At 47.4% G+C, this 18600-nt stretch overlaps 1 protein-coding gene across 1 annotated transcript in view; it reads right to left on the bottom strand.

The window, feature by feature from the left end:
* Nucleotides 1-18600, bottom strand: part of HNRNPUL2 (heterogeneous nuclear ribonucleoprotein U like 2) — a 225324-nt gene that overhangs the window by 167536 nt on the left and 39188 nt on the right. Inside the window, exons 5-6 of the mRNA XM_069645200.1 lie at nt 5679-5769; nt 5322-5434 (exon numbers count right to left, since the gene is read on the bottom strand). Of these exons, the coding sequence (XP_069501301.1) occupies nt 5322-5434; nt 5679-5769 (204 nt within the window). The remainder of the gene's footprint in view (nt 1-5321; nt 5435-5678; nt 5770-18600) is intronic.

Here is an 18600-nt window from a genome sequence, read left to right on the forward strand (position 1 = left end):
CAATCACTGAGCTCTGGGTCATACTGCCCACAGCCAATGACTGCCCACTACCTAAGCCCCTCCTCTGGCAGCCATCTTCAGATTTTTACCGCAGAGTCAACTTTTGGGAGTCCTTGTGTTTTGCTCTTTGAACTTCTCTGCGTTTTTTGCTGTTGTAATAGGAAATTTCTATTTTTTCGTTCAATCAAGCCTGTGTGCTCTATCGCTTGTTCCAATTAACGCGGACCCGTTTTTTCGGCATCTTTCATCGCCCATTGTAAGAGAGAATTCTCATAAATGTGCCAATTCCCTTCACCTTAGAGACCCCCAGTAACTTTGCAGGATTTTTGAGGACTTTTTTTACCTGGAAAGTGGCCTTTTTTCCCCACGATCATGTATTTTGATGCTTGCTTTACATTTGTGTTCTTTGACTTTGGACTTTTAAGATCACTCCACAGGCATCTTTTCATGTGTGTTAGACAGCACCATCAGTGCAGCGACACAGGGATGTCTTTTTAGACTTCCCAAATGTTTAAATATCTTCTCTTGGATAAACTACGGTTTCCCAGTGAATGTAAAGTGAAATTGACTTTACTAGTCTTTTCCAAATTCATAGAGCCAGCACACACCATCTAACAATGCAGTGCTGGAGGGGTTACATAGTATCCCGTGTCTAAACACTCTTGTAGCAGTCAAATACTACTCTTTCCTATTGAAATGGCTGGTGGCAGTGGTTTTACAACGAACTACCATGATTTTACCCCGACCGCGAACACTGGTAGCTAAAAATTGGGGCTGCCATGTTTTTCAATATGGCGCCCAAGATCCCTCTGTAAAAACAGACTCTGGTCATCTTTCTTCTCCGTTGTGGAAAGGTCCTTCCGGTGTTTAACTAAGTGCCAAACCAGGTTTGGTCCCTTTGTTCGTGACGCCTTTGACGGGCTTCAGGACTGAAGTCCGCTCTTGGCGTCTGAGTGTCTGGGGTGGGCTGGAAGTGAGGGAGGTGCCCGAAACTCGCGGTGCTTAGTCTCCTAGGAAACCCAAATGCACTCTGGCATGATTGGCTGGCTGACTGCCTGCCCGGAGAAAACTGTTTAAAAGGCGAGTCTCCAGGACTGGAAGGCAGAGTCAACCACTGGAACAAAAGAACTCAAGACGAGCTGGAAGAGAACGGCTGCTGCAACCACTGGACCGTTGGTTTGCCCCGTGAAGCCCTGCTGCACACCCGAATCGCCAGAACTCCATTAGACAGAGAAGCTCCTCCCTTTGAGTTGGTGGGACCAATCGGCTCAGAAGACACCTAGATACCATTCTCAATGCTGGTTAAGGTTTAGCCAGGGAGAGGGAAACCAGTTTGTGTCTTGAAGTAACGGCTACTTGAACCAAAGTGACTCCATTTTGTTTGCTCCAACGATGATCCCCGTGCAGTGCAGGGGTCCCCGGACATCCTCAGTCGTGTCCCCATGACTGAGGCTCAGGAACAGAGTGAGCTGCAGGAACTGCCAGGAACCAACACCTTCAGCTGCATCTTTTTGCTTCACATTAAGGTACTGTGCCATCCAGTTGAGAGATCCTAACTCTTGCGGTGAAAGTTTGTGAAACTTTCCCCAACTTGCAGGCCTAATCAGCTTGTGACCCAGCATATCATTCTTTTTCGTCTAAACTACTTCTGAGAACTTTTACAAAGACTTCTCCATTTGTTACCAGAACTGATCTGTCCTATCCAAGAACACTAGACTATTGACTTTGGCCTGGCCTATTGAATTGAACGGACCCTCCTGGTACACTGAACCTTTGCACTGCCTAACAGAAGTGTTTTCAAATCCATTGTACAAACATATGTCTTTCTATCCTCATTGAAAGTAATTGAAGTGCCATTTGGCTCCTTTTTTAGGGGAGCGCAAACTGTCCCTACAATTTAAGAGTTTGTTACTGCTTCATATTAAGTTGATTTCTACTAGTGAATGTTTTCCAAATGATTGTGTAAATAAATGTATTTTTTACCAAGAAACCTTGAGTGTAAGTGTGATTGTGATACTTCTATGTAACTTCAACTACTGCTCACATTCCCTCTTGGGATAAGCCTGGCTGCTCAGCTCTCTACCAAAAAGTGTGTGGTACAGACTTATACCAAAGGTTGGTTTTTGCTTACACCTGTAGTCCAATTTGTGTGTGGTGGTCCCAGAGGGTGCTGCATGCAGTTTTACCGAACACCCCTCAAGGGCAGAAATCATTGAGTGTGCTTCTTGGAAGCTTCAAGAAGTTCCTCAGGCCTACACCGCGCCAGATCATGTCGCAGGAGAAGGATGGAGCTTCCCTCTTCCAGCTGTGCACTAGCTGCGGAATGTTTATTCGGATGACAAGCATTTCCAGTGCCTGTATTGTCTACACCCGGCGCATAAAGAAGATTGTGAGATCTGTTGTGGTTTCTTTAAACACACCATGAAGGATCAAAACGTCCAATTGGCGGCATGGCTCCAGGCCAGGGAGTCTACCCCGGGTGTATCTCAGGGGCATGCCTCATCCAGATCCAGCCAACCTGAGCGGGCTTCCATGTCCTTTTAGGGTGCCCCATCCGTGGGGTCCCAACACAAGGCCAAGCACCAATAGTCGCTTAAGTTGGGGTCACCGCTCCCGGGATGGTCAGGGTGCGTTTATCGTCTCCATCTGCCTCAATTTCCAGCCACTGCTCCAGCTCTTGGTCCAAGAGGAAGTCTGCTACGCCTGGGAAGCTGCGGGAAAAGGTTAAGGTGTCAGAACCGCCCGTGAAGTGGAAAGCCAAGATTGCTGACCTGCCTGTTGAGGTCCAGGCCAAAGCATCCCCCCTTGATCGAGGTGGCCTCCCTTCGAAGGCAAAAGGGGCGGACCCCGACCAAGGTGCGACAGCCATAATACCTTCCGCGGCCAGGAGAGTGTCTTTGGTCAAGCCAATAGTGAAGACCCCAGAGAAGAGGATGCCGGACCTCAGTCTGAGACCGACTCCTCATGACCTGAAGAAAGGGGCATGGGGGGGGGCAGTGACAACGTTAATACTAGCAGGGACGACATGGGCGCTGGGCCCAGTGACCCGACTCTCCATGTGCCCCACCTAGAGATTTGTCACAGGTTATACTTGACGCTCAACACGTTGGTGTCCACACGTTGCCACCAGCTTGTCTTTAGGCACATAAAAGTAACAAAAAAATCTCAAGGGTAAAAGACTAGGGAGATACTAAAGCATCTCGGTTGTGCTGCACTGTTCGGTGCTATGTGCTAAAAGTACAAGAATTAAAAAGGGACTACTTTTAGTTACTTGGCAGCAAGACAAAACTGGTTTGAATCCCGACCCCGCGCTTCGAAACCAAATTATGGGATTAATCGCGTTATAAAAAGGACAATTAAAATTTTAAAAAGGGAAGTGAAGCTTAAGGCTTTTCTTCCCATCAAAACATTAAGCCTGGATAAAACCAGAACAAAAAGAATGGGGCTGCATAGGAAACTATTGAGGGAAAGTTAACAAAATGAAAATCCTTCCTAACAGAAGGCTGTCCCGAACAAGTCTCTTCGCCCTTCTTCCCATTCTAGATTTCTCAAAGTCCTTGTGACTTAGGGGAGGACTCCGGTTTTGTTCACCCTTCTTGAGGTCCTTTCAGTCTCTTCCCCACTCTGGGGCACGCCTCTGTCCGGGTCCTGCCCCTTCTCTTCTGGGGCACTCCACTTTCTGGTTCCCTCCCCCACACTCTGAGGCAAGCCACCGCCCCGCTCTGTGGCAGGCTGCTATGTTCCCCTGCCACCCTACTATTGGGCAGGCTGCTCAGTTCCCCCGCCTGCCCCACTCTGGTGCAGGTTGCTTCATTCCCCATCCTCATTCCTTGCTTTGCCACCCACCGCCCGGCCCAATGGAGCCGCTGGTTCCCTCAACTCCTGGCCCAAAGGAGTTACTGCGTACCTGCTTCTGACTAAAAGCGCTCCTCAGGCTAGGTATGGCCCATTTTCGCAGCACCACTTATGCTCTGCATCAACTCGGCTCTGCATCGGCAGCTGACGGCGACTCTGTCCTGCTTGCTCCACGCAGAGTTGGCAGTTTCACCTTAGATCTTCACTGCAGCGCTCCAAGGTACTTGATACTCATCTGTGCAATTTAACAGGATTTTTCCGGTTAGTCATCTGCTGAGCCTCGCTGCACTGACGCAGCGCAGACCACCGGCCAGGACAGTCTGGCATACTATCTTCCTTACAGGCCACAACTCCATCGGGCACTTCAGTGCTGTGGAACTCTGGGTTTCACAGAGCAAAACTTCTGATTGGTTCAAGAGTCAGGGGAAGAGGGGGGGATGACTTGTTCCCCTCTCCAAGTTCGCCTGTGGCCTAAGGGGAGGTCACCTCCAGAGGGATCCCAGTAACCCTGTTCCCTAAGGGATGTTAAGCATAGCTGGCTCACCTCTGTAGTCCCAAAGGTGGTGGCTCCCAGTTGGGGAGCAGTGACTATCTCCTTAGGATAGTGCATGACTAAAAAGAAACGCTAGAAAAAAATCCACAGCCAGCAGCCAGTCTTGGACATATGCAAATAAACACAAATTCACGGATATCCATAGGGACTGCTTAGTGCACTGAAAACAGTGGAGGTTAGCAAGGAAAGGGATTTAATAATGCGTCACTTGCTTCCAAAAATCAGAACAGGTATAACATTGGAAAGTTAGGTGAAGGGAGGGGGATCCATAGGAGGTCTATCGGTGGAATGCAGCAAAAAGAAAAATGCGTTTCCCCAACATCACCGGAAACACGTGGGAAAGATCGTCCACCAAGCAATGCCTCCCACAACCAATACACTTATTAAAGCTGCCCCTGAGGGAGGCACTACTGCAGAGAAAAATATAAATATTTAGTCAAAATCCCATTTGGAGCGTAACAGGGGCAGGCCCGGTCTGCAGTGGGAAGCCAATGGCAGGACCAGTGTGCAGTGGGAAGCCAATGTGCCCTGCTAAAGTAAACCCACTTTCTTAAAGAGGCAGCAACCTTTCCCTACATACCTACAACTGTAGGCTTACCCAGCCAGTTGGGAAGAAGGAAGAACAGGACAACAGAAGCATTTCTGTTTACAAACTCCTTTCCTGAGAGGTGTGCCTTGGCTGCTTGACCACTACTGCAACAGGTGAGCTTCAGGTCATTTGGATCACTTCAAAGTTTAGCCGAGTCAGGGTAGTATGTTGTGGTTTGAACACAAGACTCAACAAATCCAATCCATTTAAATTCTTGTTTAGCCAGAAACTCTAGCCCCTCCACATTAAAGTATCAAACATCTATATCCCCCACAATCTTGTCTAGACCAGAGCCTTGCTGCCCATTCCCTTTCCACAACTTACAGCAAAGCAGCCAATTACTTCGTTCTCGCCAAATGCCTCTCCGTATGCCTCAAATTCACCACCAGTCGCTTTCAGACCTCTTCCATCAAAGCCATATGAGAACTCATCTTCACCTGTAAAACAACAACATTATCACTACATACTTCTCCACTCCAAACTACCTTCAAACTCTGCTGCCCAAGTCACTAAGAAGAAATCCGAGGGAGATTTCACCTTGCAGTTATCAACCTTCAAGCAAACAGTGGACCTCGACTTTCAGGAGAACAAGTCAACAGGAGCATCTATCTTGCTGTAATCTTGGGTCACCCACGCGCAAACGGATTGCCGGACCCCGAAAGCAAAAATGAATTGATTTACCTAGCTGTGATGACGAACAATCCACGGACCATCCAACCCTAAGCAGAGGTACCTCACTGCTGCCTTCCTGCAATGCCAGATTCTTCACCACCTGTACAGGTAAAAATATGAGCCATCAGTAGCAAGAACAAAGCACCAACAAAGAATTACATTTCAAAACAACCTTCCCAATCAGTCTAGAACACTGCAGTCAATTTAAGAGATTTCAGTGCATGCTCATTGTAGAGACCATTGAATGGTTAGTCCAATCGCCGTTAACATACTAATAAGTGATCTCTTCCTACAGTGGAAAGGGAGTAGAAAAATCGGAAGCGCGTGGTTAAGTCTCAAAGAAATACAATCTGGACTGCAAGGAGGATTGCCCAGTCCTGTGCTTGGGACAGTGTGTTCTCTAAAGCTACAACTTCCTTGGCACAACAATATTTCCGCACAGTATGGTTTTGAAGTAGGAGTCACACGAAGGTACTGGGGGGGAGGTTTGTCCGAAGCCTCTAGCAAAAGGTCATAACAAAAATAAACATACTTTAGTGTATGCAAATTGGCCCAAAACACTCATTACAGAGCAGTTTTGTTAAGATGTTTTACTCAAGTCCCCCTATGGTGAGACAAGACTCGCCATTAGATGTTCAGGGCTCCAACTTAGGTTTGGCCTGAACTACCCAAAAGGACAATGGCTGCATGAGTCCTATTCTTATCCTAAATTCCTGCCCACCAATGGTAAGGACCTGCAAACAGCCAGCAGTGGTCTAATCAGGGACCACTGTGGGGTACACTCATGCCCCACGGTTGGGACTGATTTTCTATTCTCTGGCCTGGTGGACAGATGTATAGAAGGGCAGCCCAGTTTAGTGGCTGGGACAACTCAGATTATTTGGTCAGTTTTTCTGTGGGGCTTAGTAAAACCATTCAACTGAGGCAATACAAGACGCCACTCTTAGTATAAGGCTGAACTACCCGAGTACATGGTAGCGTAGACAGAGCAGCCAGGTCCATTTTAGGGAGGGAGGGCTGTAGAATCAGTACAAATTAAATTGTACGTCAAATGATCCAAAGAAACACTTTGTATTGTAAAAATAAAGGATTTAGTTAAATACAGGTAGGCCCAGATAAATCTAAGGGGTAAATAAGCACCAACACATATGAAATCACAATTATATATTTTTTTTTAAAAACCACCACCACTATACTTGAAGGTACACAGACCCCAGTATAAACCTTATTTTAAATACAAAAAGGTAGCAGGTTAAATACTTAACCGTAGTTCTAGGGAAGTCATAGGTCGCACCTATTCTTGGAGTAAAACCAATGGTTACTTTCACAATTACATTCAGTAATGCAAGGGCAGTAGACGCTACCAGTTGTATATTGACTCCAAGTACCAGTCAGTCAACTGGACAATATACTTTTTGTGAATAGTGGAACACTTATTCCAGGTGCAGTAAAAACCTATAACTACTTTTGTGATAACACACAGTTCTACTAGGCGAGTAGAACCCAAGGATGTAATATTTAATTACAGGTGCTTTTGAGATAAGTGAACCACAGATAGAGATAAGCAGTAACTCTTGTAAATTATTTTTGGGAAGGCACACAGCTAACTCAAGGTACGTAAAACCCTTATATCTCACAAGCAGTCCAGGATAGATCTTTCCCAGCTATAAGGATAACTGAAGTATGACTTATCACAGACAGTTAGAACCACAGACTCTAGGTTAGATAGCACAGGGAAACTATAACCCAATGTTACACTTTACTGAATTGACAAGTTATTCTAGGTAGGCAACAACCTAATACAGACTTATTCGGGACAGGCTAGCAGCAAGTCAGGGGAAGCAAGACCCAGTTGGGGGCCACTCATACAGTTATTCTCAAAGGCTTAATCTGGCGATATCAATAGTTGGAGGACACTCATACAATTACCCTGCAGGAATAATCTGGTGAAACCAACACTTTACTTTTTGGAAAAGGCACAGGAGAGTAAAATACCTTCACATCTACTTTCTATTAGAATAGTTTCTAAGGAAGAAAATATGTTAACTATACTTTTGAGAATATTGCATCACACATTCAAGATAAGTTATAACCTAACTATTCGCTCTTAAGAGTTACAGTTACCAACCAACTCTTTACAAGTAAAACTTTTAAAACACCTTTCTAGGCAAAAGTCCACATCCCTTAAAAGTCTTTCCCTTATTCTTGGAGCAGGAGTGTTCTCAGTGGCAAAAGGGGAGGGGGGGTCACTAGGATCTAGTGACCAACAGCCAGTGTCAGGATAGGTTCTTTAGTATCAAAAGTCAGAGTTCCTTAGAAAAACTGGGCAAACAGGTGAGTACTTCACTTTATAGTAAGAGGGTCCAGGGGCTTCGCAGAAGGATTGGGTGCACTGGATGAGAGGCTTCCACATCACAGACAACACCCCACAGCTACACAGAAATCCTAATAGGCTTAAGGTTAAGTACATACCCAAGCCACCACAGTACCTCAGCATTGAAGAAGATTTTGCAGCAAGAGTACTTCAGGACCTGCAGCCCAAATACCCGGTCAGTGGGTTCCTTGTCGTGGTGACTAAAAACAAGACCTCAGAAGGAACTTTGCAGCAGGGATTGATGAACAAGGCTCTAGGCAAGGTTTCCCCTCGCGGCTGAAAGCGGTTCTGCGTATTTGGCGCCTTTTCAAGGAGCACAAAAGACAGAAAATTGAAGTTGAATTCATCGTTACAAAGTTCCAGCACTGTTTTGAGGGGACTTTCAGACTCGATTCGCGTCTCTGGAGATCCACCAGGATGCCCACGAAGTTTCAGCGAGATTCGGAAGACCGTGCAGTGCGCCTAGAGGTCGCAAGGCTTTGGGGTATTGCAACAATGCAAAGTTGCAGCAATGCGTGGTATGGCTCAAAATGCAGGTCTTAGTCTAGTGGGTCTCACCAGGCTCTGGTTTGTCATTCTCCGAGTCCTCACGTTGATTGGAAGGAAAGGCTACAGCAGGCTCCGGTTACACAGCAAGCTCTCCGGTCGCTGGAAATCATTTCAGCCGCTTCTCCATCATCCTCTTCTGTTTCGGTTCCAGTGGTCGACTTTTCTTCAAGCTTCCAGGTTCGCAGTATTTATCAGGAACTACAGCACAACCTCTGCATTCTCGCCCCGCATTTTACAAGAAGGGTTGGTCTGATTGTCCAATCAGGCATGAGCCAGCCCCCCACTGGGATTTGTCCCCATTCAAGCAAGGTGCAAGACAAAGGGCTGGGGAGTTTGACTCCTCCCTCGCTTCCTGATCTCACAAACAGACTGGAGCCTGGGCGGGGCGTCCAGGGGACTCCTGCCGAAGATACCAATTACACAAAGGAATTTCCCGCCTTGGATGTCAGGGGAAGGAACAAGAAATGACGAGAAACACTAAAATGGCAAAAAAAGAAGATAGGGGCCATTTTGGTAAAATGAGCACCCTAGGTGCCTGTACTGCAGCTGTGAACACAGCCTGCGGTAAAGGTGCACCAAATTAATACAAGATATCACTTCCACCAGCCATTGAAGGTAAGCTCGTCCCTGTAACAGAATTGTTACAGTTTTCATGTGAAAGGGGATACAATGCATCTGCCCAGCACTCCACATAAGGTGGGGTGTGCTGGCTTCACAGAATAAAATGTAAAGGGGATCCAAAGATCCTTTCTACCCTTGGGAACTGTAGTTCACCCAAGGTTAGCAAAAGAAAGTTAAAAGGGGAGCCCCTAGGGAAACCCACAACACCAGGCACTTATTACCAATAAGTTGTTAAAGAGGATAACTTTAAAAAGAGACAATGGAGAGTAAAAAGAACTGACACCCAAAAAAAGAGATTCTGTGAGCGTGTAAAAAGATTCCCACTCACTGAGGTATTACGGAAAAATCTCTCACTAGTAAAGCAAAAGGTTCTGGGGTTGACCCAGGTCAGGAAGATTGACCAGTTCTGTGAAAATCTTACCCAACAAAGATGTAGCCAAACCAGTTCAAGGTAGGGGGGCGATTGGTCTAGGCCAAGTCTCAAGAGGTGGTGAGCCTGTAAGGCAGGAAGAGGTATTCAAACGGTAGGGTGCAAGACCCAGCCTGTAAAGTGTAAACTGAGGAAAGAAAAAGTGGGGTTGGAGTGAGCTCTGGGAAGATGCGGCCCCATCAATAATGGCAGAAGGGGGGCATCGACCCAGTGGCCCCCCACAGGACCCCCCCGCCCACCGAACTATTATGGAGGGACCAACCAAGTGAAACACTGAGCGCTCCCTGAGCTGTTTTTCCAGTTGAGGGAGTGTGTTCCTGGGATGGCTGTACTGTCAAAGTTGTTTCCCTTTGGCAGTTCAGTTCCCCAGTCACACATGCTCAATGACCCATTGCAAGGCTAGTGGCGCTTTGCCAGCCTTGCATAGCTCTTTGGAAATGCTGGCTGGGGAACTGCATGTCTAGAATTGCAAAAGGGAGATCATGCGCCTCCTCGCACATACAGACATGGCAGGCTGGAGCAGGGCTTTCAGCACCCATACTCGGGCTCCTGCACGCATGAGCAGGAAGCTTTTGCTTCCCGATTCCTGTTTATGTTGCAGGAGCTAGAGAACTAGGAAGTAAACTTCAGGACCGGGGCAAAATGTTAAGTTTATGTTCATTCATTTTTTAATTTAGGTGTATGGAGGAGTGTCTGCTTGCGGTATGAGTGAGATTATGATGATGTATGATGATGATGGGTGCTCATGTGAACGATAAGAATACTTGCTGTGTGAATTGGCGAGTTGGGGAGCAGAGGATTGTACAAAGGTTTTGTAAAAATGCCTTTGCTGCAAAATCCCCCTACCCACCTGCCAAAATCAACTCTCCTTCTGAGGTGCGGTAGAGCCCAGGGGTCAGGAATGGTATTTTGTTACTGTACATTATCATAATACCATGCTGATCCAAGCTGGCCACCATGCAGTGAGGATGCACGTTCCCATTCTCCAGCGAGGTCAGATACCAGAAGCAAGCCTACGGGCTGCCTGGAAGCCGATATCCATACATCCAGCAAAGTCAAGCATGCAGAGCGAGAGAAGGGTGCCATCAACGGCAGTGGAGGTTGGACTGGTCCATATTATCGCGGCATAAAGGGGTTCCACAGGGATGAGACAGCGGCACCCGGGCTTTGGCGGGGCGTTCTCCGCAGACAGATATGGCATAACGGGCAAGCAGAAAAGGCCCGGCTCCAGACTGGTGGCAATCACAAAGGTAATGCCCTGCGATCTAAAAACAGAGCACTAGTGCGCAAAGAGCAGCAGGCAGAGGAGGCGCACCTGTGTGACCGTAAGATGTGCAAACCAGACAGAGGAGAAGGGGGACAAGCAACAAAGAAGAGCGCAACCTAATCTGCAAAACCAGGGCGCAAATCGGATGGCCCAGGGGTGGGTGCAGTCAGCCCTGTGAGCCTGGGGTTGTGAGAGAGGTGCTGGTCCTCACACCTGTATGGGAGGACAGGTCAAAGAAAATCCCCTACCCTGCATTCCCCCCCCCCTTGTTATGTCTATGACTCGACAGGGGACCCCCTGCCACCAGGGCCCAGGTGATGGGTGGACCACTGGCCGACACATTGGCCAAAAGTACTGTATTAGGCTAGGCCCAGGAAACCATTTTGAAAAGCAGAACGCCATTGCGCTGCAGCACGGCCCCCACCTTCAGAGAATCCTCGCCTACCCTGTTGCCTCTGCTCCCTGGCAGATCCGCTGAAAGCCTGTTCCCACAAAGTGTCGGACATGAGCTAGTGTTAGAGCAAACACTGTATCTTTCACCTTCCGCAGTGCATCATTATCCTCAGCGTGACCCGGGCAGCGGGGCTCGCTTGGAAAATAACTGTAAACCGTCCTCGATGAAACAAAAGCCTTAATCCCACACCAATAAACTGCTCATACATATATACTGCATTAAAATGATATCCCTTCTGCACGACCCCCGTGTTGAAAATCTACAAACACTGTACGAATAGAAAAATGTGTTCTTGTGTGACAACATGGTCACGGTACTCAAACCCCCTCAGTTATGTGCACCCACTCAGTGCCCCTGGCCTCCTACTATGTGCTTCTCTAGGGGTAATGTAAAGAGAGTGATACCAAGTCCTTATGCCATGAGTACCCTGATGCTGCTAGAGTGCAAAGGAACACAAGCGCGACAGTATTGTGAGCTCTTGTAAATCGTTTAATGAGATACATAGAATGCCATCAAATGTGAATGTACGAGTTAAACGTGTATTACTGCTGTCAACCGTATTGGTCTGTTGCTCCTGCGTGCTCCACCAACCCTAATGCTACCTCACGTATCGTGTTTACAATATAATGCTAGCGCTGCTAATCTTGCAAATACTTACCCTGTAGTGACTAATAGAACTATTGATATAGTTAACGTGTTCTGAAATGACTGTACTAATGTAAAGATTATAGATGTGTAACCCTTTAGCCATTTTACATTATACGAATCCCTTAGTTTTCAATCCAATTTGCAGCTTGCGAGAAGACTATCATTGTGGGCATTTCCAAGGCCACCTGCCCTCCCTTCCCATTGAAGCCTGCCAGAGAAAGCAAAGGCCCAAGCTATACCGCCTCACCTCCCCCAATTCGGCTGGAGCTGCTTCAAGCATTCACGATTCCCCCACAGCTCACATGGCCACGACTAAAGCCACCTGAATTATTTATGGCCCAGCAGCAAAATCCGGCCATAACCAGAGGCGCCCCCTCATAGGTCCCACGACCCACCAGTTCACCCCAGATTAATGACGCTTGTAAAAGAAGACACCTAATATTGCACCAACATTGTGTAACTGCATTCGTCATTACTTCTTACGAGACCCAAAGCTAGTCCAGTTTACCCCGTGTCCTGAGACCCGACCCCGTGGCCTATGATACCTAGTCAACAGGATAACAGCAACCCGGTCTTGATGCATCGCCAAAATACTCCACCTAATGCGCATTCCTCCTGTGTTTTATTAACCTGTAGAATAACCTATTGTAGGATTTACAGGGCAACTGACATTGCAGCATTGAATGAATGGGGTGTGCATGGCCCTTAGGGCAGAAAGCCAAGAAAGACGTCCATCAATTACACTGACCACGCCTGACCGGACAGCACCTCCCGGATGAGCCCAGCTGACCTGCCCACCCCACGTTGGCACCCGGCAGGTCCACCAACCACGAAGCGACGCATCACAGCTGCACATATAGTTAGTCAACGCCACCCAATTCCCATGTACATGTGCCGCCTATAGTGTATAGGTGCCTATGACACTTTTTGTAAATATAAACGCCTGTCTTTGCGATTGTCAGAGAGTGCTCTCGGAGTTTGCAGAGTTCTTTGCATGCCCTATTTGACTTAGGTAAAGCTTCCCTTGAGCTCACCCGCACTTGGTCCTAGCCTTATTCCCATTCGTGGGAGAGTCCATCATTTCCTCTCATTGCAGGGAGGGTCGTGCTATCTGGGGACGCTCGCCTTCAGTGGTGACCCCGATTGCGTGATTACATCTCCCAGTATATCCCTTCCGTCCCCTCTGGCACGAAAGTCTCCGGCCGAAAGGGGAGACGCACGGTACACCTGCTCCGGAAAGCTACCCGCCTACGGCGACTGGTACGCTTAGAAGTGCGCACTCATTAGAGAGAGGGTACGGGATCCCGTTTCTGAAAATCCCCCTTGAGTACCGCTTGCCGGAGCTGGGGCTGGCCGTTGAGCGTGTGGCAGCACCGCCTGGACGAACCCAGTTCGGAGACTCTCGGTTCAAGACGGGCACGTGAGTATTAAGTGCGAGTGATCATAAGGGGAGTGGGGGAAAGGGCGCAGGATATATATACATTTTTTTTTTTAAACGGGGACACGTTTGGGATCACTAAAAGCAATACTATACTTTTTCCTTTTTCTTTGCATATGGCCAATAGGATCAAAAGGTGAAAAGAACCTAGCTCTGCAAGGGGGTAGAAGGCGGCGCCGCATAGTGCTATCTTGACTAGTACTCGGAATATATGAACAAGTGGAGAATAAGATCAAGGTGTCTGGCAGAAAAGGGAGACACAGTGAATATATTAGTAAACGCTTTTCTTTCATTCTTTCTAGGTCAATAAATAAAAATAGGTTAACACAGAGCAAAGACAAAAAGATTCACGAGAAAAGGGGGACCTCATATCAAATAAAGAAAGACGGGATGAAACAAGGGAGGGAAGAAAAAGATTAAAAGGTTAACTTTCAATAGGGCCTTGACTATCATTGTATATGCACTATATGTGTTGAAACCGAGCCATGTTATGATGACTTTAGTGAATGGTAAAATGTGCATGATCATGGCGTGGTCATGGTAAGTGTGACCAGGAAACATAAGGTGGTAAGCCCAATGAATTAAGCCGTTTCTTTTGAATATTTGTGCTGGAAATATTGGTAGTGTGTAAAAACTGGTTTGCTCTTGTATGTGCCCCCTAAGTTATTTTCAGTATAAGCTACACACACTCTTGGATCACAGAGTTAAAGGGAGAAGGTCTGCCCCAAATATGGCCCGAAGGAGGATCGTTTGACAAAAATTTTCCAGACATGGTAACTACCTGCATCTTTATGAAATATAAAGGGAAACAGTTCCACAATCGGAGGGAGATATTAGATCTCTGGCGATTGTTTGAAGAGGTGCCCCCTGTCAAAAAGAAAGAGCCAACAGACAATTTGCCGTCCACCACCAATAACCCATTATTGATACCCAAAGACGATAAAGAAATGACTGGGGAAGAAAAGCCAGGTGAAGTGACACGGTTGTACCCTATACTTAATAAACAGGTGCCCGCAGAAGGGTATCGCGACCCCACCTATGTGCCCCCAACTCCAGCCACAACAACACATGGCCCGACTGCACCCCCGCCGTATGAAAGTCATAAACAGCGTGGACAGGCAAGTACACCCGCAGTAGACAGAGAAGTTAACAGAGGACTTAAGATTCCAGGCTCTCATTAGCAAGAGAGGAATTATCTAGAATTAAAAATATCTGTGAGCAAAGTGGGACTAATGCTGCCCAGTTAGAGCAAACACCAAGGGCACAAAACAATGACAGGACAATTGAGGAGGGGTGGAAGAAGGGGGAAATATTGTTCGGAATACAAGAAGAGCCCACGCGTATAATAGAAATAGACAGGGCGAGTGAACATGCGGATGATGAAATTATGGTCACAGGGGGAAGAGAGGACTTGTGGTGTGATGTGGAGGACGATGATGAAGAAGGTGGGAGATTAAGTGCGGCAATGGGAGGAGAGAGCGGGAGGATGGATGGTGCACATCTAGGGAGAACAATTGATGAGGAATGGACAGGACGATTAAGGAATAGGCTGGGGAGAATGGCTCCACTAGGAAAGAAGGGAACGAAGGTGAGTTCAAGCAAACCGACAAAGGGGAAGTTACAACTGCCATTGGTACACAGGGGAGGAGGGAGACCAAATTACATACCCTGGGCTCAAATGGATAAGGCCAATCTGTTAAAACTGTTACCACCACTGTCCGGAGGGGCAAGGGGGTGGATATATGCATTTGAGAAGCACACAGCTGGGGTCCCACTGGCGGTAGGAGATGTAAAGAGCCTGCTAGTATCAGCGGTTGGGCACCAGGCAGATAGAGTGTGGGTAAAAGCTGGTTTCCTGGGGGTAACCCTAGATGGTGACCGTCATGATGGTGCCTCATTCAACACAGTGCGAGCACGAGTGTGGGACGCATTAAGAGAAACATTTCCGGACACACCAGACTTAGTCGGTCATGCAATGTACAATGAATGAGGGGGAAGATGCTACGGATTACATTTTTCGGGTACAGGAGATGTGGAGAGCGGAAACAGGCACGCCCTGGTACCAGTCAACATCATTATTTTATTTCATAATAAAGAGAGGCCTGCCTAAAGAGGTACAAAAAGCACTTAACAAAGTTTCAGGGATCGAGGCAAAGGGGTGGCCCGAAATACAGAGTATAATAGTGCACCACTGCAAAAGAATAAAGGAACGAGAAAAAGAAATAGCACAAAAAAAGATTGGCAGATGAGGCCAAGTTAGTACAAACGAAACTGGTGAAGGTCGCTGCAGCAGTAGCGGTGCTCCCACATAACAGGGAGGGAGAAGAGGAGGAGCGGATGGTAGCAATACAGGGGAGGATGGCAGCGAATTGGGCAGGAGCGGGACAACCACAGTGGAATGGTCAGGAGCAGTACGGAGGTCCGCAGTGGCAGGATTGGGCCCCTTGAGGGGGACGAGGTGGGTACAGGGGTCGCAGAGGAGGTGGGCAGGGGTACGGTGGTAATGAAGGGTGGGGGGCAAGGCCCCAGAGGTGCACAAGGGAGCTGCTGGAATTGCGGGAGGTGGGGGCACTTCTCACGAGAATGTAGGAACAGACCAAACAACGGTTTCACAATATGGAGCAATAGGGTAACCCCCACCCATGGAGCCCATACGGCCACCCAATGGGAAGACAACAGGAGCAAGGGTATGTAGACCAAAGACCAGTTCAACACAATAGAGCACAGGGTCACCCAGAGAACGACAAACCTATGCACTGCACACCAGGAAACCCTTTCGCAACAGTCGCGAACGGGGCTCCTGCCCCAGTCCCCTACAGCGGTGTAGCAGTAGTGTCAGGCAATGTCTTTAGTCAAGGGGGAGCCATGAGGCAGCCAGCATAGGACAGCCCACAGGGAACACTTGCGTGTCCTGTTCTATCTACCACCTACAATGCAGCAGGGGAACCATTAGTAGGGGCGCAGATAGGAGACAAGCAATTCATATTTATGGTGGATTCAGGAGCCGAAAAATCATGCAGACGACGTGAAGGTCGGTTTCCGCTATCTAACCGTAGGTTGGAGACGTAGGGGTTCTCTGGGGCTGTCGTTGAAGTTCCTTACACAGAAGATTTGGATGTGACAGTAGGGGGGAAAACAGTGAGAACGCCCGTACTTTACTACGAACAGTCCCCAATAAACTTGCTCGGAAGTGACCTTCTCAGCAAGCTCAATATGACCATATCCTTCACAGAAAGAGAGATAGTCTGCTCCACCCCAGGAATATGCCCACTACATGTATTGCTGGTGGTACATGCGCAAGCAACAGCGCCAGAGATACGTGGCATGCTGGTAGACGAAACGGTGTTCATTGAAGGGTTACCTGAGCTAAAAAGGTTAGAATGGAGGGTACCAGCAGAATTCATCTTCCGCCCAATAGTGCGCACAGACATTGCACCTGGTTCAGTGATATCTCTAGATTTGCATGCGGTACAGATATCAGCCAAAAGAATTGCAGTAATTGGTATGGACATAGATGGATGTGAATGGTGCACTGTGTTGTGCATCAATGCTGACATTGCCTTACGTGATCTATCAGATGAGGATCTCTTCTCCAACTCAGAAAGTGACGGAGAAATAATAATGGAAATAGCAATACTATGTGATATATTGATACAAATGAGACAAGGGCCTGTACAGTTAATGGCAGTGGTGGGAGCACCACCTTCCTTTTTTGATGACGACATGAAATTATTACCAAGCAACTTGTGGACTACAGGCCCCCATGATGTAGGGTTGTTGCACAGAGTTAGCCCAGCCACGATAAAGTTAAAACCAGGAGCAATCCTGCCCCGAGTCAAACAGTACCCATTGTCCCGTGAAGCTGAGGAAGGGATAAAAGAAACGATAAGTGCCTTATTGGCCAAGGGAATAATAATACCCTCAAATTCCCCATCTAATACTTGCATTTACCCGATCAAAAAAGCAAAGGGAGGGGCATGGAGGATGATCCAGGACCTATGCCCATTAAATGACATCATACAAAAAGAGTTTCCTCTAGTCCCGAACCCTGCATCGATAATTTGCAGTATCCCAAAAGACGCATCACATTTCACAGTGGTTGATTTGAAAAATGCATTTTTCTCCATTCCCCTGGCAGAAGAGAGCAGATACTTGACAGCATTTACACTAGGGGGGAAAAGATATGAGCATTGCAGGTTACCACAGGGTTACTGGGAGAGCCCCAATATATTCAATCGTATCCTCCACGAAGACTTGGGAAACTTGACAGCTGAGAGCACAATCATTCAGTACGTAGATGACTTGCTCATTTGTGCACAGAATGAGGAAGAGTGCAGGAAGGACTCCGTTACCCTCCTAACACTTCTGGCCTACAAAGTGGACAGAGGGAAACTACAATACTGCCAACCAGAAGTATTATACCTGGGACAGCTGATATCAAAGGATGGCAAAAAGATAATACCTGACAGAGTAGAAGCAATCACAGCAGTAAGAGAGCCAAAAACGGTAAAAGAAATGCAAATGTTTTTTTTAGGGATGTGCAACTATTGCAGAGCATGGATACTACACTACGCAGAATACACAAGACCCTTACTACAAGCACTCAAAGAGGCCCAGCGGGAGAATAAAGAAATAAAATGGTCAAGAGAGATTAGTGACTCATTTGCATCACTGAAACAGCTAATTTCAAGCGCTCCAGTACTCGCCAACCCCGACTATGAGCGCACATTTTACCTGTTTTCCCACTGCAAGGAACACTTATGACAGCTGTTTTGACACAAAAGACATCAATGGGACACAAGTCATTGGCTTACTACAGTGGCACACTAGACGCAGTTCTGCAAGTCCACTTCGCGTGCGAACAGTCCCTCGCTGCCGCCGCGTTCGCCATTGAGAAAAGTGCCACTATAGTAATGGGCTGCTCCGTTACATTTGTGGAACACTCCCTTTTCGCAATACTGGAAAGATCAAAAAGCATACTAACACAGCGAGCAACAGCACACGAGATATTATCGCGCGCAAACATCCACATAGTAAGGTGTAGAACAGTGAACCCAGCGACATTCATCACAGAACCATGTACATTAAAAGACATGCAAGAGCACGATTGTGTAACATACAAAGGAGAACAGGGAGAGGGCCCAGTGGTA

This window comes from Ambystoma mexicanum, chromosome 2p (genome assembly GCF_040938575.1).
Source record: "Ambystoma mexicanum isolate Mex_15411 chromosome 2p, UKY_AmexF1_1, whole genome shotgun sequence".
Lineage (NCBI taxonomy): Eukaryota > Metazoa > Chordata > Amphibia > Caudata > Ambystomatidae > Ambystoma > Ambystoma mexicanum.